This window comes from Monodon monoceros, unplaced genomic scaffold (assembly GCF_005190385.1).
Source record: "Monodon monoceros isolate NGI ecotype Baffin Bay Population unplaced genomic scaffold, NGI_Narwhal_1 Super_Scaffold_5, whole genome shotgun sequence".
In the NCBI taxonomy this organism is placed as follows: Eukaryota; Metazoa; Chordata; class Mammalia; order Artiodactyla; family Monodontidae; genus Monodon; species Monodon monoceros.
Genome location: NW_021703782.1, coordinates 24136585 through 24162410, shown reverse-complemented (window position 1 = coordinate 24162410; position 25826 = coordinate 24136585). Strand labels below are relative to the sequence as shown.

General features: G+C 36.7%; 2 protein-coding genes and 1 non-coding gene across 5 annotated transcripts in view; 2 read left to right on the top strand and 1 right to left on the bottom strand.

Annotated features, from left to right (window-relative positions):
- CENPP (centromere protein P) overlaps positions 1-25826 on the bottom strand; it is a 230689-nt gene that overhangs the window by 53384 nt on the left and 151479 nt on the right. The gene's annotated exons all lie outside the window — the stretch shown is intronic.
- Positions 360-25826, top strand: part of ECM2 (extracellular matrix protein 2) — a 36803-nt gene continuing 11336 nt past the window's right edge. Inside the window, exons 1-6 of one of the 3 annotated variants that reach the window (XM_029201716.1) lie at positions 360-477; positions 11313-11628; positions 15746-15934; positions 18170-18670; positions 20934-21049; positions 22700-22835. In XM_029201716.1, coding sequence (XP_029057549.1) covers positions 11337-11628; positions 15746-15934; positions 18170-18670; positions 20934-21049; positions 22700-22835 — 1234 coding nt within the window. In that variant the 5' untranslated portion in view covers positions 360-477; positions 11313-11336. Of the gene's footprint in view, positions 478-11312; positions 11629-15745; positions 15935-18103; positions 18671-20933; positions 21050-22699; positions 22836-25826 lie in introns of all 3 variants that reach the window. The other 2 variants (XM_029201715.1, XM_029201714.1) reach the window with 2 other exon arrangements.
- LOC114884883 lies at positions 5164-5270 on the top strand. The gene has a single exon (XR_003790944.1). It is a non-coding gene; the product is annotated as a U6 spliceosomal RNA (small nuclear RNA).

The window sequence follows — 25826 nt, the reverse complement described above, 5'->3', positions numbered from 1 at the left end:
TGAGACTGGTGTGGCAGGCAGAGAGCCGATGAGAGAGTTAAATAACATTAACCCAATTAAAGGCATTCCAGGAATGCACAGTCCTCTAACTTGGAACGTTAAGATTTTTAATGTAATTAGTCTATGAAAATCACGCATTTCTTAATCAAGCTCCCCTTTTGTGCTTCCAACTCCGCCTTCTCAGCCTACAGACTAATGCTTTTTCCCCCCTCTGCTGCTTTCCACTTTTCCCATGATTTAGAACAAATATTTGCCTTGGTAACTATTTTCCCTGGTTACTCTCTTGGCTGATTTTCTGCACAAAGAACCGAAAGGCATGTATCCCCAAGGGAAGCAGTTATTTTAGATTTTGCAAAGAAGTCAGTTAACAATTTTCAACAATCCCTTCTTTGTTTTAAAGAAAGCTCTGGTTTTGTTTCATTTTCATCTGGAGACTTAAATGACACCAAGCAAAGCCTACTTAGTTTAGATTTCCAGGTAAAATGTTTTAAATTTTAAGTTTCTACTAAAGCATGTGGAATGGTTTTAATATTTGGCTGTTTTATGTTGCAAATATGTTTAACCCTTGAGGAAATAAGCTCTTACTAATAGATTTTAAAAGTTTAAAGTGTACATTATTTTGTTTACTTGTTTTTTTCAGGATGACTACTTCCGAAGTATTTAAAACTTTATGAAATTAGGATTCAATATATTTTTATATGTTTAAATAGAATTACATGCTCAATAGAAGTATAAGTTGGTTTGAAAATTTCATTCTTTTCTATTTTTAAGTCCTAAAAGAGCATAAAGGATTAATTAAAAATGTTTTTCATTATAAGCTTATAGAGTGAAGTTAAAAGGGATAATAGGCATCTCATGGCTTTGTGTAGAAGTTTAAAATTTAATTTAAACCCTTTTAAAGCTTACTTAAGACAGATCACGAAGAATTTTAATGGAAAAAAATAATAAGTTAACCAAGATTTACAGATGATATTTAATGTTGGGATAAACACAATAAATGCTAAAATGAAAGAAAATTTTACTTGATCAAAATAATACCTACAGTGATTAGACCTATTGTGTCATAAAAGTTTACCTCTAGAAACATATTCACTCAATTATAAAGTTGTTTTTGGAATAAATATTAAAGGCAATGTGAAATTCTATAAATCACTGAAAATAACAAAGGCCGAGGCATCAATGATAAAATTAGTATTGAGAGGCCATTTCATAAACATTATTTAAACATTTCAATTAGACTATTTAGATTCTGATTTTCTTAAAATTAAGATAGCTCTGTAAATTTATTTTTGTACATATCTATTTAGATTTCTGGATAAGTAAAAGTGAGCCAGTTTGGGAGGGGGGTGGAAGACAAAGAGGGATGGGGATAATGGGAGAAGGGTGAGCTTGGGCAATGCTCTGCTAAGTAAGAGGCTCAGGGACAACACGATGCCTGAGACGCTCATGGAAGTTTATCTCCAGAGCCCTTAGATCCAGGGCCTGACTCCTCATAACTCTCACCTACCACAGGATGGAGAGTCACATATATGACTGTCAAAGCAAGAAAATCTCCATGTACAGATTTTATGTAGAGCACATTTTATGTAGAGCACATTTTATGTATGCTCTCTGTCAGAGCTCACTTCCCCCGCCACTCAGCAAATTCTACTTCTACCCTGTCTCACAGTGCAACTTTTCATATTGCTTTCCCCTGCTGCTGTTGCTATTTCTTCCCAACATATTACCTTGCTCTCTGAATGGGCTTTGACAATTTTAGCCACCAATCAGCTAGGGGATTTGCTCCTCCCTTATATTTTGCATGTTAGTTTTTCTAAAACTAATATAGATTATGAAAAGTTGTTCTAATATAGTTTCATTTCAGTGACCTAGAGTAAAGGGTTTGAAATTACTGCAGTAATTAAAGTACCTATATACTGAAAAAGAGATTGCATGCTGAGGTTAGTTGACATGAAAATAACTTAGAGGCTGCTATTTGTTGAGCCAAGGGAAAATGGTGACAAGTCAGCATATGATCCAAGTACATCCTGACTACAGGAGGATAATTCTGGCAAATGAAGTTATAAAAAGAACTGAGATTCAAGAGGGCAAACTAAGCAGATATCACCCTTTTCCTCTTACCAAATACCTAGACATAAGAGAAGATATATTACAAACAAATACACACATGGATATATAGCTGCAGTAGGAAATAAGAAGGGGAGCTTCTGGTGAGACAGAAACTGTGAGGAATCCTTCAAATACAGAGAGAAGATGGGAATGAATTTAAAGAGAAAAACCATAGCCTTGAATAGGTATGGGAGAGAACTGTGTAAAAAGAGCTTGTGTGGAAAAGAAAGAAGTCATTAGAGTAAAAGATCCTAAGAAGGATACAATAAGGAAAAAAACAAAACCCGTACATTATAGTAGAACTTCTGAATATTAAAAATGAGTTCAAAATCTGAAAAAAAAACTTCTACAGAGAGAGGAAAAAAGACTTATTACAAAGAGATGAGAATCAGATTCAATTTAAACTTTTCATCAGTAACAGATATAAGAAACAAATGGAACAATACCTATGAAGTATTGAAGGAAAATTATTCTAAAATCATAATTCTATTTCCAACTAAACAAAATGATATTTTCTGACATATATGAATTCAAAACTTTTACAACCCAAAACATTCTCTTAAAGAAAAATGATATATTTCAGGGAAATAAAACTAATCTGAGGGAACTCATGCTTCTTATAATGGCAGACTATGCAATTCAGACCATTCAGCCTACTGAGAATAATCAGAAAAAAATAGGAAAAATAACAGGGCCAATATTTGGGATAGGACTGGAATCCTAAGAGGTCTGGAACAGCTTTTCTTCTGGAGGCATCTGTGGAACCAAAAGAGGTGACTGAGAAGCTTAGTATAGCTTTAAAACAGCCTCTCAAGTCAAGACAGAAACAAAACTCAAGGAATGGGGCCAATCAAGCAGCAGGGGTGGCAGGCAAAAGTGATGCAGATGAAATCACCAGGTTTTGGTTTGGGACTTAAAGTATAATTATTAATTAGTTATAGTGAAACTCAGCTTCAAATCATTCAATTTATGATTGTTAGTGCCCTTAACCTCATGTCTGAATGTAAATCCTTTTAGGATAAATAATAAATATATCATTGTAGGCTTCAAAGTATATTCACAATTTTTCATATACAATGGCTGGCAATCAAATGCCATCAGGCATAGGAAGAAACAGAAGAAAATGGCTAAAAACCTAGAAAGAAATAACAGACAATAGAAATATACATATAGAATGTCCTGAAATGGAGTTTTCAGACTCAGACTTAAATAAATGTGATTAATAAGTTCAAAACGTGAAAAACAAGATTGAAAATTTCAGTAGAGAAACAGAAACAATAAGAACCCACTGAAAAGCCGAAAAACTAAAAAGACACAATAATAGAAAAATAGAAGTCAATGGATGGATTTAATAGCAGATAAACCATAGCTGAACAGATAATTAGTGAATGGAAGGGAGGTTAGTGGAATAACCAGAATCAATCACAGGGTGAGAGAAGGATAAAAAATACAAGAGAGGGAAAGTGACATTAAAGACATAATGAGAAGGCTATCATACGTGTCACTGTAGTTTTGAAAAGAAAGAGGAGAGAGAAGTAGGAAAGTATTATTTGAAGAGGTAAGGGCTAAGAAATTTCCAAATTTGATAAATATCAGTCCACAGATTCAAGAAGTGCTATGAATCCTATATAGGATAAAACCAAGTAAATCATATCTATGTACAACAGAGTAAAACAGCTGAAAACCAAAGCCAAAGAGAATATCTTAAAAGCAACAAAAAAAGTTACTTTCAAAGGAGAAATAATTAGATTGACAGATGACTACTCAACACAAAATACGGAAACAAGAAGACATTGGAATGAAATCTTCCAAATGCTGAAAGAAAACACTTGTCAACCTAGAATTCCATATTTAGCAAATACACCCTTTCAGAATGAACATAAGATATAAACATTTTCATATGACCAACAAACAAAAGAACTGGTCATCAGCAGTCCTGCACCAAAGGAATTACTAAAAGGTATTCTTTTAGGAAGAAAATAATCCTGATAGAAGACTGGAGATGCAGAAAGAAGTAAGAAGAAAGAAAAAGGATAAATGTTTAGGAAGATCTAAATCAGTGATTCTTAATTGGAGGCAGGCTGAATCCTTCCACCCCCAAGACACATCTGGTAATATATGAAGACATTTTTGGTTGTTATAACTGAGAGGAGGTATCTACTGGGTAGGAGCCAGGGATGCTACTAAATATACAAAGGCCAGCCCCACACCACAACAAAGGAATTATCCAACCCAAATGTTAATAGTGCTAAGGTTGAGAGAGCCTGATCTAAATGAACTTTTAGCATAAAATAATAATAATCTTTTGAGGGTTTAACAAATATAAAGAATTAAAATATACGCCAAAAGTAGTATATGTTCTGGGATGAGGTAAGTAAAGTTAAAGTCCAGAAAGAGGTAAAGGTACTAATTTATATTAGACTTGATAAGTTAAGGATGTATGTGGTAATCTCTACAAAGAACTTTATAGTGAAAAGTATACAATTACTAATGGAATAATAAAAACTAAGCAATCAATTGAAAAGAAAGCAAGCAAGAATGAAAAAAAAAACACACAAAGAACAGGCAGGACAAATAGAATGCAAATATTCAGAAAATATATTTAAATTCAAACATATCAAGTGTTACAGTAAATAAAAATAGACTTTCTATTCCAATTAGAAGATAAAAATTGTCATATTGAACTAAAAATGATATGCTAATAGAAAATATATTGAAAATATGAAAGGCTGAAAGTAAAATGATGCAAAAAATATATTAAGCAGGCATTAATAAAAAGAAAGCAGCTACATTAATTAGACAAAGTAGATCTTATGACAAAACACACTACTAGAGATACAGAAAGTACCTAATGATAAAAGCACCAGAAATATATAACAATTCTAAATGTGTATATACCTATACCATGGCCTCAAAATATATTAATAAATATGATCAAAGTGACTTATATTAAATTTCATCTAAAAATAAACCCAAGAGACAACATAGTTAAAAACAACAGAAAATCTATTATTACATTATTTATAAATTAAAATTACAATTAAGAACATAAAAGTGCTCACTTTGGCAGCACATATACTAAAATTGGAACAATACAGAGAAGATTAGCATGGCCCCTGAACAAGGATGACATGCAAATTTGTGAAGCATTCCATATTTTTACATAGAGAACAGACTTGTGGTTGCCAAGGGGGAGGAGGGGCGGAGGGGAGGGAGAGGGATGGGCTGGGAGTTTGGGCTTGGTAGATGCAAACTATTATATTTAGAATGGATAAACAACAAGGCCCTAATGTATAGCACAGGGAACTATACTCAATATCCTGTGATAAACCATAATGGAAAAGAATATGAAAAAAGAATGTATATATGTTTATAATTGAGTCACACTGTTGTACAACAGAGATGGGCACAACATTGTAAATCAACTATTCTTCAATTTAAAAAAAAAAGAAAAAAGAACATAAAAAATATTTCCAGAAGATATATGCACAAGAGTGTTTTGTTTTGTTTCATTTTTTGGCCACGCCACGCAGCTTGTGGGATCCTAGTTCACTGACTACAGATTGAACTCGTGCCCTTGGCAGTGAATGCTCAGAGTCCTAACAACTGGACCAAAAGGGAATTTCCACAGGAGTGTTTACAACAGACGAAAAGTGGAAAAAATTAAATATCCATCACCAAATTGTTTGTTACATAACTTATGGAATGAAAATAGAGTGCACAGACCAGATAGATTTACATACATTGACATATATGTCCATATGACCACAATTTATTACTGAATGGAAAGAAAACAGATTGCAGTATATTGAACAATTCCATTTATGTTTAAATATATATGTTCATATATGTTTAGAAGGTATCATGAAAGATACCCTTAAACTAGGGGATGGGAAACTATGGCCCATAGGCCAAATTCTGTTTTTCAAAGTGCCATCAGAATACAGTTGTGGTCATCCATTTACTTGTCTATGGCTATTTTTGGCTACAATAACAAAGTTGAGTAGTTTTAACAGAGACTGTTGTCCTGCAAAGCTAAAAATATTTACTCTCTGGACCCTGAAGAAAAAGTAGGTCTACCCTTGTACTAAACTATGAATTATGGTTAAGGCAACTTGTTTTTTATGCCTATGTATCATTTTGAGTTTTTAAAAATTATGTACTAGTTTTAGAAACTTAAACACATCTTAAAAAGCATTGATAAAAAAAGATTAAGAACTCAGGAGAAAGAAAACTGTGAACATGGCTTATCTTTAAATCTCTTATGGGCCATGATATGAACAACAAATTGTATCTCAATCTAAGGAAGACTTTTCTGACAGAGCTGTCTGAACATGGAAGATAAAGAACTTCCCATTACTGGAAAAGCAGATGACTTCAAAGATTCATTCAAAATCTGAGTTCTATACAGTGAAGCACCATTATAAATGATATAGATTGCTAGGAAGCAAAAGCATCACCTGGCCACAATGAAAACACAAACTGAAAGTAGGATCATAAATCAATGAACATGCAACTCTGACTAAATAAGCATATAAGCATACCACAGAGATGTGTGTTTGGTTACAGACAACCACAATAAAGCTAATACTGCAACACAGGGAATCACACATTTTTTTTTGGTTTCCCAGTGCATATAAAAGTTATGTTTACAGTATACTGTATTCTATTTAATGTGCAATAGCATTATGTCTAAAAAGATAATCAATGTTCCTGTCTTAATTAAAAAATACTTTATTGCTAAAAAAATGCTAGCCATCATCTGAGCCTTCAGAGCATAATAATCTTTTGGCAACCGTAACATCAAAGATCACTGATCACAGATCACCATAACAAATATAGTAATTTGGTAATAATGAAGAAGTTTGAAATATTGTGAGAATTACCAAAATGTGACAGCATGAAGTGAGCAAATGTTGTTGGAAAAAAGGTGCCGATAAACTTGCTTGATGCAGGGTTGCCTCAAGCCTTCAATTTGTTAAAAAATGCAGTATCTGTGAAGCATGATAAAGTGCAATATAACGAAGTATGTCTGTACTGTCTCCACAGTTTTGTCTTTTCCAGAATGCCATGTAGTTGCAGTCACACTGCACTAGCCTTTTCAGATTGGCTTCTTCCACTTAGTAATAAGCATTTAAGATTCTTCCATGTCTTTTCATGGTTTGAGAGCTTTTCTTTTTAGTGCTGAATAATACTCCACTGTTTGAATGTAACACAGTTTATTTATCCATTCACCTACTTAAGGATGTCCTGGTTGTTCCCAAGCTTTGGCAGTTATGAATATAGCTGCTGTAAACATCCATGTGCAGGTTTTGGTGTGGATATAAGTTTTCAGCTCATGTGGGTAAATATTAAGAAGCATGACTGCTGGATTGCAGGGTAAGAGTATGTTTAGTTTTGTAAGAAATTGCCAAACTGTCTTACAGAGTGGCTGTATGGTTTTGTATTCCCACCAGCAATAAATGAGAGTTCCTGTTGCTACACACCCTTACCTCACAATTTGTCAGTGTTTTTGATTTTGGCCATTCTAACAGGGTACAGTGCTATCTTGTTGTTTTAGCTTGTGATCTACTATTTTAAAAATCCAGATTTGGGAGAATAAAGTAGAAATTCTGGATGATAACTGTGGATTTGTCTAGTTCTTCTTGCAGCTATACCAGTTTTTTTCTTCATGTAATTTGAATCTATACTGTTCAGTGTATAAAGGCTTAGAATTGTTACATCTTCATGAATAGATCCTTCTATCATTACATAATGGCTCTCTTTATTCTTCTTCATCTTATATTAATATAGCCATCCACTTTTTTTATTGTGTTAAATATGTCTTTTCTTAAAACTTTATTTTATTTATTTATTTTTTTGGCTGCGTTGGGTCTTCATTACTGCGCGTGGGCTTTCTCTAGTTGAGTCAAGCGGGGGCTACTCTTCATTGCAGTGTGCGGGCTTCTCATTGCGGTGGCTTCTCTTTTGTGTAGCACGGGCTCTAGGCATGTGGGCTTCAGTAGTTGTGGCACATGGGCTCAGTAGTTGTGGCTCGCAGGCTCTAGAGCGCAGGCTCAGTAGTTGTGGCGCACGGGCTTAGTTGCTCCACGGCATGTGGGCTCTTCCCGGACCAGGGCTTGAACCTGTGTCCCCTGCATTGGCAGGTGGATTCTTGAGCACTGTGCCACCAGGGAAGCCCCCACTTTTCTTTTGATTAGTGTTACCAAAGTATATATTTTTCCATCCTTTTAATTTTATCCATTTGTATCTTTATTTAGCATGAGTTTCTTATAGGCAGCATAGAGTTGGGATTTTATTTTATTTTGTTTTGTTTTATTTTATTTTATTTTGTTGTGCTGGGTCTTAGTTGAGGCTGTGGGCTCCTTAGTTGTGGCATGTGAACTCTTAGTTGTGGTATGCGTGTGGGATCTAGTTCCCTGGCCAGGGATTGAACCCAGGCCCCCTGCATTGGGAGCATGGAGTCTTAACCACTGGACCACCAGGGAAGTCCCTAGAGTTGGGTCTTAATTTTTAAAAATTCAATGTGGACAGTCTCTGTGGCAATTAATGAATTCACATTTAATATGATTTACATGTAATATGTTTTGGATTATTTTTATTACTCCACTTTATCACCTTTATTGGTTTACTAGCTATAACTCTTGTTTTTTTTGGTGATTACCTTAGGGCTTATAGTATGCATCTTTAACTTATTACAATTATCTTCAGTTGATATTCCACTTTGCTTATAGTATTAGAACATAACAGTATATTTACACTTCCTCTTTCCTGCTTTCTGCTTCTGTTGTCATACATTTTACTTTCACTTAAGGTAGAAACCCCAAAATACAGTATTGTTATATTAATCAACACAACTGTTAAACAGATGACTGTATTAAACTAGCATCTTTTAAAGAGATTTAAAAATAAAAAAGAGTATTTATCTACATATATGCCATTTCCTGTGGTATTCATTCCTTTGTGTAGATCCATAAGTCTATCTGATATAATTTTCCTTCTACTTTAGCATTTCTTACAGTGCAATTATGCTGGTGATTAATTCCTTCAGCTTCTCTATGTCTGAAAAAGTCTTTATGTTGCCTGTGTTTCTGAAAGACATTATCACTGAGTATATAAGTTGATTTTTTTCAGTACCTGAAAGTCATTGTTCCACTGTCTTCTGGCTTGTACTGTTTTGAATGAGAAGTCTTTTATTCTATTCTTAACTTTGTGTCTTTTTCTCTGGTCACTTTTAAGATGTTCCCCTTATTACTGGTTTTAAAGCAATTTGATTATGATGAATATTTGACATTATTTTCTTCATATTTCTTATTTTGGGGGTTTATTGATCTTGGATATGTGGGTTTATAGTTTTCATCAAATTTGGAAAATGACCAGTCTTTATTTCTTCAAATATTTTTGTGCCTCCCTAGTCCTTCAGGGACTGGAACTGGACATAAATTGATCTTCTTGAAGTTGTCCCACAGTTTGATGATGCTCTGTTCATGTTTTTTACTGGTCGTGTGTGTGTGTGTTTCATTTTGGATAATTTCTGTGACTATGTTTTCAAGTTTACTAATTTTTTCCTGCAATGTCTAATGTGCTATTCATCCCTTGCAGTATAGATTTTCCTCTCTCACATTGTAGTTTACATCTTTAAAAGTTCAATTTGGATTTCTTTAAATATCTTTCCTCTACATTCTTGAACACGCAGATTATGGTTTTAATAACTTTTAGTGACCTACTTAATAATTATGTCAGCTGTGCTATGGATGGGTTTCAATAGATTGATTTTCCTCATCATGGGTCAACAATTCCTGTTTCTTTGTGTGCCTGGTAAATTTTTGCTGGATTTCCCAGTACTTGTTGGGTGCTCTGGGACATAGTTAAGTTGTTGCACACAGTTTGATCCTTTCTGGAGGCTTGCTATTCAGTGCTGTAAATGGGATCAGATCAGCCGTTAGTCTAGGGTAAATTGTTTTCTCTGATGTGCCGATGCCCTTCTGAGCACTCTGTCTGATGCCCTTTGCAGTACAGGTTCTCCACTATGACTGGTGGACACACAGAGTCTGCCCAGCCTTTTCTAGCCTAAAGGATTTTTTCTTTTTGTCCGTCATGGTAGTTCTTTCTCAAGTGTTGAGTAGTTTTCTCATACAAATGTGCTAATCATACTCGGTTGAAGACTTGATATCTTTGGAAGTCTTTTTCAGGGTAGCTCTCACCTCCCTGTGCTCTGCTCTGCAAACTCTTTCTTGCCTCTCTGGCATCCCCAGGACCCCAGGTTTTTTGTTTTTTTTTTTCAACTCAGGGAGATTGTTGGGCTCTGCCTGGGTCCTCACCCTGGGCTTCAGCCTCAGGAGGAACTCCCTCCAGGCAGTGAGCAGGAGCTCAACTTGGATTTTCCCCCTCTCGGGGATTTCTGTTCTGTGCTAATCCATGTTTAAGGTTTGAAAAAGTATTCATTTCTCAAATATGTTTTTCAGCTTCACCATGTGCAGGGCACTGTACTCCTCGAGACCAGCTGATTAAAAGTTACTCTTTGTCCCTCTTACCTCTTTATAACTGATACTAGTTTGCTGTTATTTTTATTTGGTGCAATTATGCTCTTTCCCCCCAACAAAGAAAATTAGAACACTAGAGAGTAAAATAATAAAATATAAGAGCCGGGAAAATGAATTGTGGATGATGTTAGTCACAGAATGACTTGGCAGAGAGGTGGAGAGAAACCTCCTGAGTAACCTCTGAAAACCTACAACACAGTGGTCCAGAGAGGGGTTGGCACACTCTGGCCTGGGGGCTAAGTCTGACCCACTGCCTGTTTTGGAATTTGTGTACACAATTGTGCACATATCACGTACACAAACTGTGTACATATCACGTACACAAACTGTGTACATATTGTCTACCTTCATGTTACAAGGGTCGAGTGGAGTAGTTATGACAAAGACTGCATGGCCTGTAAAACCTAAAATATTTGCTATATGGTTCTTTATAGAAAAAGTTTGCTCATGTCTGGTCTAGCAATAAAGTACTAAAAATTATTTGATTCTGACAGAAAAATTCTAAATTCTGACTTGGCAGTAATACTATAGCATAGAGCCCATATATTATATGTGTTATATCTCACAGACTTGCTACTGAGGGATATAGGCAATTATAGGCCAATTTTCAGAGGTAAAAATTTAGTCACTAACTCTGAAATTGTTTCATTCTCATCGTAGGAATCAAATAGTGAAAAAGCAAGCATGAGGTTTTCAAGCTTGTATTGTTTTCTTCTGCTTCTCGTTATTCAAACTGACTTTGGACAAAATGAAGAAACTTCTAGGAAGGAAAGAAGGAAGATGTATTATAGAAGACAGAGAAAAAGTTCCTCGCCCATCCACAGATCCAGTAGACAGCTTGGAATTCAGCAAATGAGGATAGTTACACCAGCAGCAACACTTCCTCCCATGGTTAACTTGGATTATAGTACGGAGGAAAAGTTTGAATCCTTTTTAAGATTTCCCGGAGTAGAATCAAGCTATAATGTGTTACCAGGTAAGAAAACAGTAGAAGAGAGGAAGAGAGAGAAACTCCAAAAAGAAAATTTTTAAAAAATTCAAGTTATTATATTATCTTTTGGTTTAATCTACAAAGATAAATTTTGAAATAATTAAAAAACCCATTTACAGAATATACTTATAATACAAATTATTGTAAAACAGAAAAAATATTACTTATCCTATAACTACATTTATAAAATCATAGTTACTATTTTGGTTTATTATTTCTAGTCTGTTTACTATGCCGTGTATTTAAAATAGTTGTAATCATAATATAGTAATATACATGTCAAAACTGCTTTTTCATTTATCATGATAGATCATCTAGGATATAGAAATAAATGATTCAGATGAGTCTATGAACTCACGGCTATTAAATATTTTCAACCAAACATGAAGTTAAGCCACTGAATTTATTTTATATAGACCAAACTACTGAATTTTTAAAGTTTGAAAAGATTGGAAATTCTTCCGAAGATTTCAACTAGGCATTTTTAAACACTAATATTTAATGGTCCACATTTTTCCAGGTTTGGAAGGAAAAAGTAATTATATTATACATATGGTACCATTACATAAAACTTTCAAAAGACAAAAGAATGTATCACTACATAATGTTCTGTGACCAATACTTCATACATTGTCTCAAGAAAACCAAATGCTTCTAAATGATGTTATTTCCACGAAGTTAACAGAAATAACATACAATTACCATGAAAAGAGACAATTTAGGTCACATTTACAACATGATTGAGAGAAGAGCGAGCCTGGAGGCAGGGAATTTAAAATGATGATTATAGCGTACCCATAACTCTTAAAGAACGATGAGGTCAATTTCCCTAATTAAGTGGAAAGATATCCAAGCTATAATAATAGAAAATAAAAAGGTTGAAAAGTAGTATGCATAATGTGATCTCAAATCTGTTTTAAAAAATATGCAGCATAGGGTGATGTGCATTAAAAGGTATAGAAGATGTATACGAAAGATTTCTAAATTGTCCTAAAATGTTTTCCAGTGGTCTTACAGTACTTTTTAAAAAAATTGTGGGTTTCCCTGGTGGCACAGTGGTTGGGAGTCCGCCTGCTGATGCAGGGGACACGGGTTCCTGCCCTGGTCCGGGAGGATCCCACATGCTGTGGAGCGGCTAGGCCCGTGAGCCATGGCCGCTGAGCCTGCGCATCCGGAGCCTGTGCTCTGCAACGGGAGAGGCCGCAACAGTGAGAGGCCCGCGTACCGCAAAAAAAAAAGAAAAAAAAAAAGAAAAAAAATTGTGGTAAAATACACATGACATAAAACTTATCATTTAACCATTTAAAAGTGTACAATTCAGTGGCATTAAGTATATTCACAATGTTGTGCAACCATCACCACTATCTTGTTCCTGAACACTTTCTTCACCCTAAAAGGGAACTACATATATATTAAGCACTTACTCCCCATTTTCTCCTCCCCGCAATCCCTGGCAACCACTAATCTTTCTGTCTCTATGAATTTGCCTATTCTGAATATTTAATATAAAAGGAGTCCTATAATATGTGGCCTTTGGTGTCTGACTTCTTTTACTTGGCATAATGTTTTCAAGGTTCACTCATGTTGTACAGTGTATCAGTACTTCATTCTTTTTTTATGCTGAATTATATCTCATTGCAGAGAAATACCATGTTTTGTTTATCCTTTCATCCATTGATGGATAATTGCGTTGTTTCCACCTTTTGGCTACTGTGAATAGCACAGCTACGAACATTTGTGTACAAGTTTCTATCTGAATTCCCGTTTTCAGTTCCCTTGGGTATATACCTAGAAGTGGAAGATCAGGTACCTAGGAGCTGGGCCATGTGGTAATTATATGTTTAATTTATTGAGAAATTGCCAAATGTTCCCCACAGAAGCTATATCATTTTATATACCCACCGGCAATATACAAAGACTCCAATTTCTCCACATCCTTGCCATTATTTTCCATTTAAAAAATATAGCCATTCTTGCGGATGTGAAGCGGTTATCACATTGTGGTTTAATTTGTATTTCCCTAATGACTCTCAGCATCTCTTTATGTGCTTATTGTTCATTGTATATCTTCTTTGGAGAAATGTCTATTCAAGTCCTTTGTCCATATTTTAATTGGGCTGGCTTTCTGTTGTTGAGTTATAAGAGTTCTTCACGTATATTCAAGATATTAGACCCTTATCAGATATGATTTGCAAATATTTTCTCTCATTGTGTACATTGTCCTTTGACTTTCTTGACAATGTTCTCCAATGGACCAAATTTGAAATTTTGATACAGTCCAATTCATCTATTTTTTCTTTTGTTGCTTGTGCTTTTGGAATCATATCTAAAAATCCATTGCCAAATCCAAGGTCATGCTTTATTTTATGAATATTATATTTTACATCTTATATTTAGGTTTTGATCCATTTTGAGTTAATTTTTATATTTGGCATGAGGTAGGGGGCAACTTCATTCTTTTGCATACGGATATACAGTTGTCCCAGCACCATTTGTTGAAGAGACAACTTTTTTCCCCATTGAATGGGCTTGGCACTTTTGTCAAAAATCAATTGGCCATAGATGTAATGGGTTTATTTCTGGACTCTCAATATTCCACTGGTCTATATGTTTATCCTTATGCCAGTACCATACTGGTATAAGCTGATTATTGTAGCTTTGTGGTAAGTTTTGAAATCTGGAAGTGTGAGCCCTCAAAAAATTTTTTTTCTTTCAGGATTTTATTTGGCTATTTGGGGCCCCTTATAATTCCTTATGAAATTAAGGATTAACTTTTCCATTTCTGCAAAAAAGGCTGTTGGAATTTTGATACACTATAGTACTTTTATAATCAGGAGACAACTCCTGATTATATCTATTTTTTTTTCCAGGGGAGAAATTGGATGGGTGGGATTAGTTTACTGTAAGTATCCAAATGAGAGATGGGTAGGGCTTGAACAGGGTTGACACAGCAGTAAGGGAAAGAAGGGGACAAATGTGAGAGCTCATTTGCGGGGACAGTGGCTCAACAGATGGAAAAGAGTTATCAGGAATAACACTAGGATTGGAAGGAAAACATCCCCTCTAATATTCAAATTGACTGTCTAATGGCCTGCTTAGTTGACACACATATCCATGTATCTACAACACTGTATGTAGAGAAAACAATATACTAAAACCCACTGCACTGTGTACTTTAAAAGGGTATTTGAATTGTATTTCAATAACACAACTATTCTAAAAAAAAAGAGATTGTTGCAATGTCTCATCGAGAATTCAACGTAAAAAGCACCACAAGCATACTGTCTTGTTTCACCTCTCCATCTGCACATCAGGAAGGGTACAATGTGGGCTCATTCATCATTAGTGCTGTTCCAGCTCTCTGCTCTCTGGCACGTGATGGAACTATACTGCTTTTTCTCTTCTGAAGTTAGATGTAGCCGTATAATTTGCCTTGGTCAATATAATTAGACATGTTTAGAGCTTGTGTGTTATTTGCAACCTCACATTCCTACTGCTGTGGTCATCAGGGCAGCCTGCTTGGAGATGAAGCCTATTTTTTTTTTTTTTTTTTGCGGTACGCGGGCCTCTCACTGTTGTGGCCTCTCCCATTGCGGAGCACAGGCTCCGGACGCGCAGGCGCAGCGCCCATGGCTCATGGGCCCAGCCGCTCCGCGGCATGTGGGCTCTTCCCGGACCGGGGCACGAACCCATGTCCCCTGCATCGGCAGGCGGACTCGTAACCACTGCGCCACCAGGGAAGCCCGAAGCCTATTTTTTATCCTGACAATATCTACATTGGACACATAGCAGGAACAAGAAATAACTGAGATTTAGGGGTTTGTTGCTGTTGTATAACTTCGCCATCCTGACAGATGCAGGATGGAAGTACAATTCAGGCTCAAGTTACCATGAGGAGGTCACTCTCCGAGCCTAAGTAAGAGGGGTTGAGAATACAGCATGTGAAAAGCATTTCAGAGGTTTACATCTGTAAGATACTTTTATCCTCTGCATGAAAGAACATAGAATGTTATTCTTGTGTGGGTCTATCACATTGGGCTCACTTCCATTCACAAGTGCTAGTAATCATACAAGAAATTTAAATGTTACTGTTCTCTTCTAGGAAAGAAAGGACACTGTTTGGCAAATGGGATGACCATGTATAACAAAGCTGTATGGTCTCCTGAGCCCTGCACTATCTGCCTCTGCTCGAATGGAAGAGTCCTTTGTGATGAGACCAAGTGCCACCCTCAGATGTGCCCCCAAACAGTTACACCTGAAGGAGAATGCTGCCCCGCCTGCTCTGATACTGGTACAAATATTTAGCCCAAACAAAATATCACATGTGATTTAGTCTTTAACTTCCATTTGTTTTTATTTTGTCACTACCTTAAATTTTTAATTATGATAAACTAGTCATCAGGGTACTTAAAATATTGGCACAATGATGATAAACATGGAAATTATTTGGGAAATTGCATGATAGGGGAGAGAAAAATAAAACATCTTGGCTTTAGAGTTCTAGCTCTATTAGAATGAGTAAACTCAGACCAGATCACATTCCACATTTGACTCGCAGCATTACAGATGTAGTGATAGAATTTACATAGCAAACAGCTCCCATGTTCTTAGTATGTGTGAAGAACTCTGCTTAGTTCCTTACATGCATTATCTCACTTAATTCAACTCAGTGTGTTTACAGTTATCAACCCAAATGAAGATGAAGAACTCATGGTGAACAAAGGGAGGAGTGGCTTGCATCTAGAGAGAATAAAGCCCAGTTTTCCCAGTCTATGTGCAGTCATTACTGCTCAGGTAATCCTAGGGAAATAAAGGGCAATGGCCCTGGAGCAGTGGCTTTCTGTTGTGGCACTGCTGTGCACAGAAAGATCACACTATGAGGTTTTGTTGGCTGCTCACTGTGCCTTATCTATGAGGCTGATGCAGTAGAGGACTCTAGGGAGGAAGCCTCAGGACTCCTGCAAGAAAAGCCTGGCCAATAGCTTATGAAATAAATAAATATGTGTTAAATAATTCGATGGGAAGGGATACAGATATTTTCTGTTGCCTATGATCAAGGTAGATTGTTTCCAAGCACACAGGATGATCACAGGGTGGTTACCTACAAAAGTCTCCTACCAGGAAGAACTTCAGAACATTTAAGAACTGTATTTTGGTGTATACTACTAATTATTTTACTAAGGTATTATGACTTTAAAAAATGTTAGAAAATAAAAGTGTTTAATGAAACTGACTCCTTGGGATATGAAACAGAAGATTTATAAAGGCAAGATCCAGAAATTCTCAGACATTTTTCAAAGGACTTGAACTATTATTCTTGAAATGCTGTGGTTATTTTGGAAAAATAAACTTGGATATACAGAAAAGATTTTAAACGTTTCAATATGATAGTTTTAGTTTCATTTTGCTAATTTTTTCCTACTCTCCTTTTGCATGTTCTGTCAGAGATGTGAAAAAAATAACTCACAGACTTTATAATACATACTGAATTGAAATCTCAAGTAATTCCTTCACATAATTATATTTTGAGTTCTTTTTTGGGGGTGATTTATGTATGGCATTAAATAAAATCATAGAAATGATTAAGTAAATTTTTATATTTTGATGAAAGAAAATCTATGTACTAAGCTCACTTTTCCCTAAAACTCTTCATTCAGAGGGTGAGTCTAAAATCTGGTCTTTGTCAAGTCTTCCCCACTTTCTGCCAAAGATAATAACAGCTAAATACAAATGTAGATAAACTTTCTACTATTATATATTATGCTATCATCATCATGGAATAATAAAAAGTACTCTTGTGCATATGTCTAGGTTAAAGAATCATCATCTAAATCCAGGACATCTTCTATAGGTCTCAAGAAGTAAAAATAATTTAAGTACAGAGTCTGGGAGGAAAACAGAAGAGAATTTTCTATAACTCTAAATTTCAGAGGATGCTTTTAGGCCCATGGAGCTGAAAGAAAATCAGACAGATATAATAAATCTATAAATAAAAGCCAATTTCACTACCATAAACAAGTAAAAGGTACATCTCTTTCACTTTTTTATGTCTGACAGTGTACAAATTCTTACATTATCAATAAGCCCAATTAACTGAACAGTATCTACTATAAAGTTATCACATCTGATTATATTACAATCTCACAATAGGACTGCTTATGGTAAGCAACATATGGTAATATTCCCTCTTTAGTCACCAGATAGCATGATACTTTAGTAAAAATAAGTATTAAGGCTCACAAGGAAAAACAAGAATTGCCTATAAAGTCTTATAAAACAGAAATAAAGTTTATTTATTTCTATTAAAACTTCAAACAAAAATTTCAAGATGCATTTCACATTTAAACTGCACTCATATACCTACAGGGAATGTTATTTACTAACCTAATTTTCACTATGATTTTTCCTTTCATTAATACCACAACTTGCCCCTGCTGTCTTCTCCTTATGTGGTCAGTAGCCTCCTATTTGCTACTCAGTAGTATAGCATTAAATGACAGAACTGAATTTTCTGGTGATTCTTCAGAACAAAGAGAGCCTACCAGTTTACTTCATAAGCAACAGCCGTCTCCTTGGGTGGAAATGCATCAAGCACTGAGAAAAGAGGAACTTCAATTTGAGGAGGAAGAAGAAGAAATTAAACAAGATGAAGATAGGGAGCAAAAGGAAAAGATCCCTAGACCTGGAGACTGGGGGAGACCTCCCAATGAGGGACAGAGCAGAGAAGGGGGAGAGCAGAGACCTGGAGAGGAGGGGAGGCAGGCCCATCAACACAGAAACCCAGCAAGGGAGAATGAGGATGAGGACGAGGACGAGGACGAGGACGAGGACGAGGATGACGATGACGCCGTCAGAGGAGATATGTTCAGGATGCCCTCTCAACTCCCAATCCCAGCTACCCCCAGAGGCATACCACCTCTGCCAAGCAGGTGCTCTCTGTCATACAAAACCATCTCCTGTATCAGCGCCGACCTCACACAAATACCACCGCTAACAGCACCAGAGATAACAAGTCTGGAGCTCATAGGTAAGAGATGTTGACGTTAAATTGATTTTGTGGTTAACTCCCATTGTCCTATGAATGTTATATTTTAATTTTATAATATAAGTTGACCCCAAACAGATTAATTTCACAATCTTCAAACATAAAAACTTTGCAGAAGAGATAGGTGTTTACTGCAGAATAGCACCATCAGTTATAAAGTAAATTCCTCCAAATCAAACCATGATTTCCCATTGACTTTTTTCTGAAGCCAGGTTTAGAAGGTATAATTTATATATAGTAAAACACTATTAGCATGTTATTCTTTGAGGGTTTTTTTAAGATTTTTTTTTTGATGTGGACCATTTTTAAAGTCTTTATTGAATTCGTTACAATATTGCTTCTGCTTTACGTTTTGTTTTTTGGCCGCAAGGCATGTGGGATCTTAGCTCCCCAACCAGGGATCAAACCTGCACCCCCTGCATTGGAAGGTGAAGTCTTAACCACTGGACCACCAGGGAAGTCCCTGTTATGCTTTGAGTTTTGACAAATGCTTACAGTCAATACCACAATCAAGATATAACATTTCCATCACCTCACCAAATTCTCTCATGTCCCTCCTTTCACCAGCCCTGATGTTTTCTGTCTCTAGAGTACCTTTTCTAGGATGTCACAGAAATGGAATCATACAGCATGTAGGCTTTTCAGCTGGACTTCTTTCACTTATCATAATGCTTCTGAGGGCTATGCAGGTTGTGGCGTTTATCAGTAGCTGGCTCCTCCTTACTTCTGAGAGGTGTTCTGTTGTTTGGACAGACCACAGGTCTCAGGTGAAGAACATCTGGATTATTTCCAGTTTGGGGCAATTATGCATACAGTTGCTATAAACATCCACATATGGATGTTTGTGCCGACCTAAGTTTTCTTTTTCCTAGGGTATATACCCAGGAGTGGGATTGCCGAGTGCTACAGTAAAAGCATGTTTAACTTTATAAGAAACTACCAAACAGTTCCTTAAAATGGCTGTGACACTCCTTCCAGCAGTATCAGAGAGTTCCTGTTGTTTTCCCCCCTTGTTTTAGCCATTGTGGTAGGCATGGAGTGGTCCAGACTTTTTGCCCACATTCTTATAGGGCCAGGAAGAGCTCTGAGTGGAGGAATGGCAGGACAGATACGTGTGTGAGGCTGGCTGGTGGGGAGACTGGGACAGTGAATGAGTCTTGGCAATAAGGCCCATGCTGGGGATAGCTCTGAAGATGCAGGGGTGAGAGAATCTGAGTGGGGTTTCAGATGTGTCTTGGGGGAAGTAACAGAAATCAACTACCACAGAAATAATAAATGATCGTATAAATAAATACTCAATGGTCACAGCGTGACCCCTTTAATCAGGATAGCCAATCTGCAATAGGACATTTCTGGTGTTATGGCCTTCCTGATACCATGTTCACATGACCTCCTAAGGAATTCTTCTCATGCCCAGAGTGTCCTGCTCCAGCAATGCCCCCTCCTTCTATAGCCTGCATGCCAGGTGTGCTCTGCCATTAAAACAAAACAAAACAAAACAAAACAAACTGTGAAAGTCTAAAGTCTTATGAAAGATGAATGACCTGTGCTCAGTCACAGTATCTTGGTTTTATAAGAAGGTCACCACATGATTTTTATAGTACTCACTATTTCTGATAAGCTCATTTTCTGGCTTTAAAAATCATTGACTACTGTACTTAATTAAATGTCAAACCAAAACCCCATAAATTAAAGCATGCAGGAACTTCTATAGATTGAAGTCACAGAATTATAAGATCTGGAGGCAATTTGAGAGATTATCTCCCCAAGCTTCTTACTTAGAGGAAACTGATGCTCAAAGAAGGCAAGTCACATGCCCAAGGTTTCATTGTAAAAAACAGTATATTTCTGGTCCAGGGTCTAGGAAATGTCAATAGGGAAATACGAAGAACTATAAAAATCAGTTTCTATAGCACCTTCCATAAACACATCTTTGTTGTAAAATGCATAATGTTAACAGAATTGTCTACCAAACCACATTCTGGCTGTTTTAAAGCAGCTTCATCTGAAACATGATGTACTAGAGCATGACAAGTCCTTAGAGTGAAAATTTTGACCATATGAAATAGTCTAGTCCCAGTCTTGTTTTTTTCCTAAACACTCATTTTCTTATATAATACATATTGTCCTTGCTATAAGTATTGCTTTTCCTCCAGATAAAGCTCTCTTTTGCTATCTATGCATGTGCATGTATACATGTATTTATAGGTACATAGGCCTAAAACACAATTGCTACGTGTCCTAGGAAATTCTATCACCTCCATTCCGGATGAAGCATTTAATGGATTACCGAATTTGGAAAGGCTTGATCTGAGCAGAAATAATATCACCTCTTCAGGCATAGGTCCAAAAGCATTCAAGGTAAATAACATGCTCTGACTTCTAACAATCCACGTGGATGGCTTTTTCATGACTTGTACTGTCAGTGAGTGGAGATGGAGAAGGAAGGAAAAGTAAAATGTTTTACTGGAGTTTCCTCTGAAGAAAGTTTCTGATGTCCCTAAACTGTAGTCAAGTTTTATCTTGAATATACTATATTGTTTTATAGGTTTCTAGCTGTTTTTCCTATGCTTTGTCCTTAAAGCACCCACAACAGCATGAATGACAAAACTAATGTTTTGAATTTATAGAGGAGTTTCTCCTTAAGTAGCAGAAAACATGTTGAAATATGGTCTCTTAGTACATGAGGTGTTTCTGGGAAAAAAGGAGAGCTTATCTGGAAATTCTGTTAACATTTTCAGGCCAGCAATACAAAATTTCCTTATTTTGTGCTATCTGCAAAATCTGATAAAGGATACTTCAGCAGGAGGGGGTTCTAGAAAAACAAATGGGCTCAGATGAAAATTAACATGGGGATACGCTAGGGAAAGAGAAAAGCATAGAGTAAACCTTTGAAAGAATCAGATTTAATTAAAATTTTTTTCTAAAAGGGAGAAAACAGAGTATCAAGGACTTTCAGAAAAACAAAGGCAGAAGAAAGGAGGGGTTTATGTGTGTAAACAAATACTCATAAATGTGTGCGCTTAAAGAAGCCCAAGTAAAACAAGTTACATGCCAGGAGGTCAAACTTTATCCCCTTGGATGGTCTTCTGTCCACTCTTTGGACAAATCACTGGCCTCTTACAAGCTCAGTTCCTGGTTCTCATATAGATTCTGGACTGCAGACGAGAGAGCTCCAGATACTTGGTGTCCACGTTCATGTGAAAGACCTGGAGTCCTGCCTCATGCTAGTCGTCCTGATAGAACAACAGTTGGGACCTGTGCATTTCCTGTATTTGATCAAAAAAGAGGACACTGTAGGAAATTACCTTTTTCTTGTTTTGGGATTCTCTGTCCCATTTCCAAACTGCTGAAATTGACTCTGAGCACCACTGATGTAAATCATTCTGTAACTTTGGTAGTGTAGGTTAGTTTGGCCAACAAACATGTAACTACAAATGTGGATATGCACTCTCCAGACAGTCAAAACTGTTTGGGTACCATATAGAAACAGTTTGTTACATTTGTAGCATTTAATTTTGAAGAATTTCCACAATCGTTAGTGCTATTTTATGACTCTGTCTCTACTTAGTATAGATGGAAAACTGAGTTCACAAACACATTGAAAGGGTTCAGACTGCTGTCTTGTTAGCATCTATGACAGATTCACATTATTGCATGTTTTAATTAACTTTGTGTCTACTGCTGAGAAGTTGAAAACCTAAGATCTAGGAAAATATGACTGGTCCAGCGGTGACATGAGCTTTCTCTTGCTTTCTAAAGTCACCATAAAAATATGGGTGAGTGTGATGCAAAATCACCAAATGTAGTTTGCTGAAAATACCAGGGAATAAATGCTATTAACAGGACCAACATCTACGTGGCAGGGAGAATATGGGGATTCTTGTCTAAGCCTGAGCAACTGAAGGTTTGTGAAACTTTAGTAACTACCGCAAACTGACCATTAAATGACATATATGACTGTACATCTGTAACAAGATAAAAAAGTAATTTTGAGATTTGCCTTTTAAGCTTCTAAAGAATTTAATGCGCCTGAATATGGATGGAAACAATTTGGTAGCGATTCCTTCAGAACTACCATCTACATTAGAAGAACTTAAAATCAATGAGAACAATCTTCAGGTTATTGAGGAAGAAAGTTTATCAGGTATTTAACGTTTGACTTTATGATATGTGTCCATATAACCTTTCTTCTGTAGTTGTGTGGAAATTTTATTTGCAATATTGCTAAATGAATAGCTAGTAAAATTTTTTTAGGTCATGTTACCATTTTAAGTTGATAAAATTTATTTTAACTATTGACTGGTGAAACTTAAAAAAATGTATTTTAAACTGCCCGTTGTCTTAAAAATGCATTTTATAAATAAACTTTCACTGATTTCAGGTTTTCATCATTCACAATACAATAACTAAATTACAAATCCATAATATCCTAAGAGCTACATTAACATTCCCCACACAGCCAGGTGTTCTGGTGCTGTGTTTGTACCGATGTTTTTGGTATCAGTGGTGATAACACAGTATCATGGCTTGTTGAACGGGTCTCCTTAGATGCACAATACACCCCATACACAACTCCCACTGTCTCTGAACATTTTGCTATTTTTAACTTGACATGTTTTGGCAAATGAGAATTATGCATAAAATATAAGTAAATGAGCAACTATGTGAGGCTGAGGGGTAATCCTACAAACAAAGTACATAAACTTTAGCACATGCACTCTATATGGCAGTCACTTTGGCTTTGACAGTCTTGTTCCCTAGAGGGCTGCTCTGGCACTTGTCCATGAGACACATGCACCCCACAGGGCAAGACAAATGATGCCCATGGGTGTGTGGTTGCCACGACAGCCTGGCTTTCCCATGGATGGGTTTTAGTGAAGGTGCCCCACATTCTGTACATTTGATACAACTGGAATTTACTCTTAAGACTGTTTCTGGACTAGCTGGATAACTAAAGTTGTCATATTATGAACTCTGTATAAAAGAGGCAGTATTACATTTACCTTTTTGTGAATTCTAGCTATGTCTTTATATGCTTCTTTAAGACAAAAACTGCCTAATTTTTCTTTTTATCTTCCTAACAGTCTAGTGTAGTTCTTGAAGTATAGTGCTTAACATTTTTTATTTGATTTGAAGTATATTTATTAGGTTAATGTTGATAACCAAGCCTTTAAAGGAATAAAACAATTCCATTATTTCCTTTCATTCCTCAAAAAACTTCATAAGGACAAAACACTTCTGGTGATGGGGAAAAAACAATAATGAGAACTGCCAGATCTGAGGATTACAGAGTTATGGAAATACTCTATTTCCAGATGGATTTCGGGGTACTTAACAAACAAAATTTGAAGGTCTTTTGTCATATGGAAAAGACATTAGAAAGTTCAATTTCTAACTGCTAGGTGAAACAGACCAAAGGAACACTTAATTTAGGACAAGTGTACTAATGGGTTATATGTGATCTACACGTGAGATGGTATTTATAGCAGTGTTGTCAAAATGACATGTTTTAAGTCCTTATTTGGAAGGTGCTCTCACACATTCCTACAACTGCTTCTCCACACGCACTTCCCCCTTGTGAAAAAATTTCCATATTCCCAGAGGGTTGACTGTGTTCCAGGGTGAACACTGGCCTCTTCCTTGATCCACCTCGCATCTCTACAGTCTGAGCACCTCACAGGCCTTGGCCCTGTGCAGGCGGCCAGTGAGGAGCCTCTGCACTGTCACCTTGTCCAGAGAGGCCCCTGTAGTGTGTGGCCCAAAGGCCTGTGTCTTTAGTCCCGTTCCAGTGCTGGTCCCTCAGGTACTGAGTTCTTAGTTCTGCTCTAATGCTGTCCCCTCAGGTACTGGGTTTTCTCTTGACTGCTGTAGCCACTGGGGCTCCTCAGCTCCTGTGAGTCCCACTGCTGTGGATGGCCAGGTTGGCTGGCAGTGAGCAAGGCAAGCCCAAGCACAGTCCACTGCCAGCGCTGTGACACTGCTTTTCTGGGTGGAAGCCCCTGGCTTGACCATCAGTGGTCTGTAGCACTTCTGTTAGCTCCCTCATGACCCTTCAGGTTTTATATATATAGTTCCAGAGAAGTGGGGAAGCAGGGCACTCCAGGGAGAGAAGCAGTATGTACAAAAGTGTGAAGAAACAAAACAATTTGGATGCTATGGGAAATCCAGTTTCATGGATCTTGGATGCAGTGTGTGATGGGGAGTGAAGAACAAAAGATGATGTGAAGAGGTAGGAAGGAACCACACAACAGACAGCTCTGCACATGCTATGCCAAGGTGCTGGGAGTTCATCCAGAATCCACTGAGAGATGTGCATACCCACTATAGAGAAAAGGAAGGTCTTAAAATTGAAGGGAAGGTGAAAAAATAGAAGGGAGGGATAGCAGGAGAAAACTGGACATGCTAAAAAATGTTCCTGTCTTCATTAATGTTAAAAACAAAACAAAACCCATGATCATGGTGTCCTTTCTAGCAATGATGGTGGTGTGGCTATCCAGTCAGAATATCTATGAGGTCAAGTTCTCACACAAGTCTACCCATGTCTATAACCTGTTATGTAGCTCCCCGCCCACAATGGGAAGGACTTCCTACCAACTTCCTGCTAATAAATCCTCTTTCTGCCACAGTCTAACCTACAAGAACCTTCTCTACCTCCATCCTGTTGCCTGTTACATATAGGAACGTACATAATATCTATGTATATACAATATACACATAAGCCAGAGAATAACCGTAAAGTAATGTATAATATTAATTTACATTGTTGTGTTTTGTTTCTCTTTCTTGTGAGGTCATGTAATGACCACCAGTCTACTTCTATTATCTATTTTCCTCTGAAAAACTTGTATTACATTCCAAAACCTCAACTATGTACTAGATAATTATGCTGGATTCTCAGTATCTTTAGTTGTGGAAATTAAAGAGTTTTGGTTATATGAGGAAATAGAATCACTTATCATAATTTACTAGTTGGCCTCCATAATTCCTCTCTGTCCTTCAGCTGATGTTAAAAACACCAGCAGATTAATATTTTGTCATGCTGTTCCCTATCCAGAGGCTGCTTGTTGCCTAGAGAAGGAAAGTCAGACCTTATTTTCTGGTGCACAAAGTCCCTGCACAGCCCACCTCTGCCCTC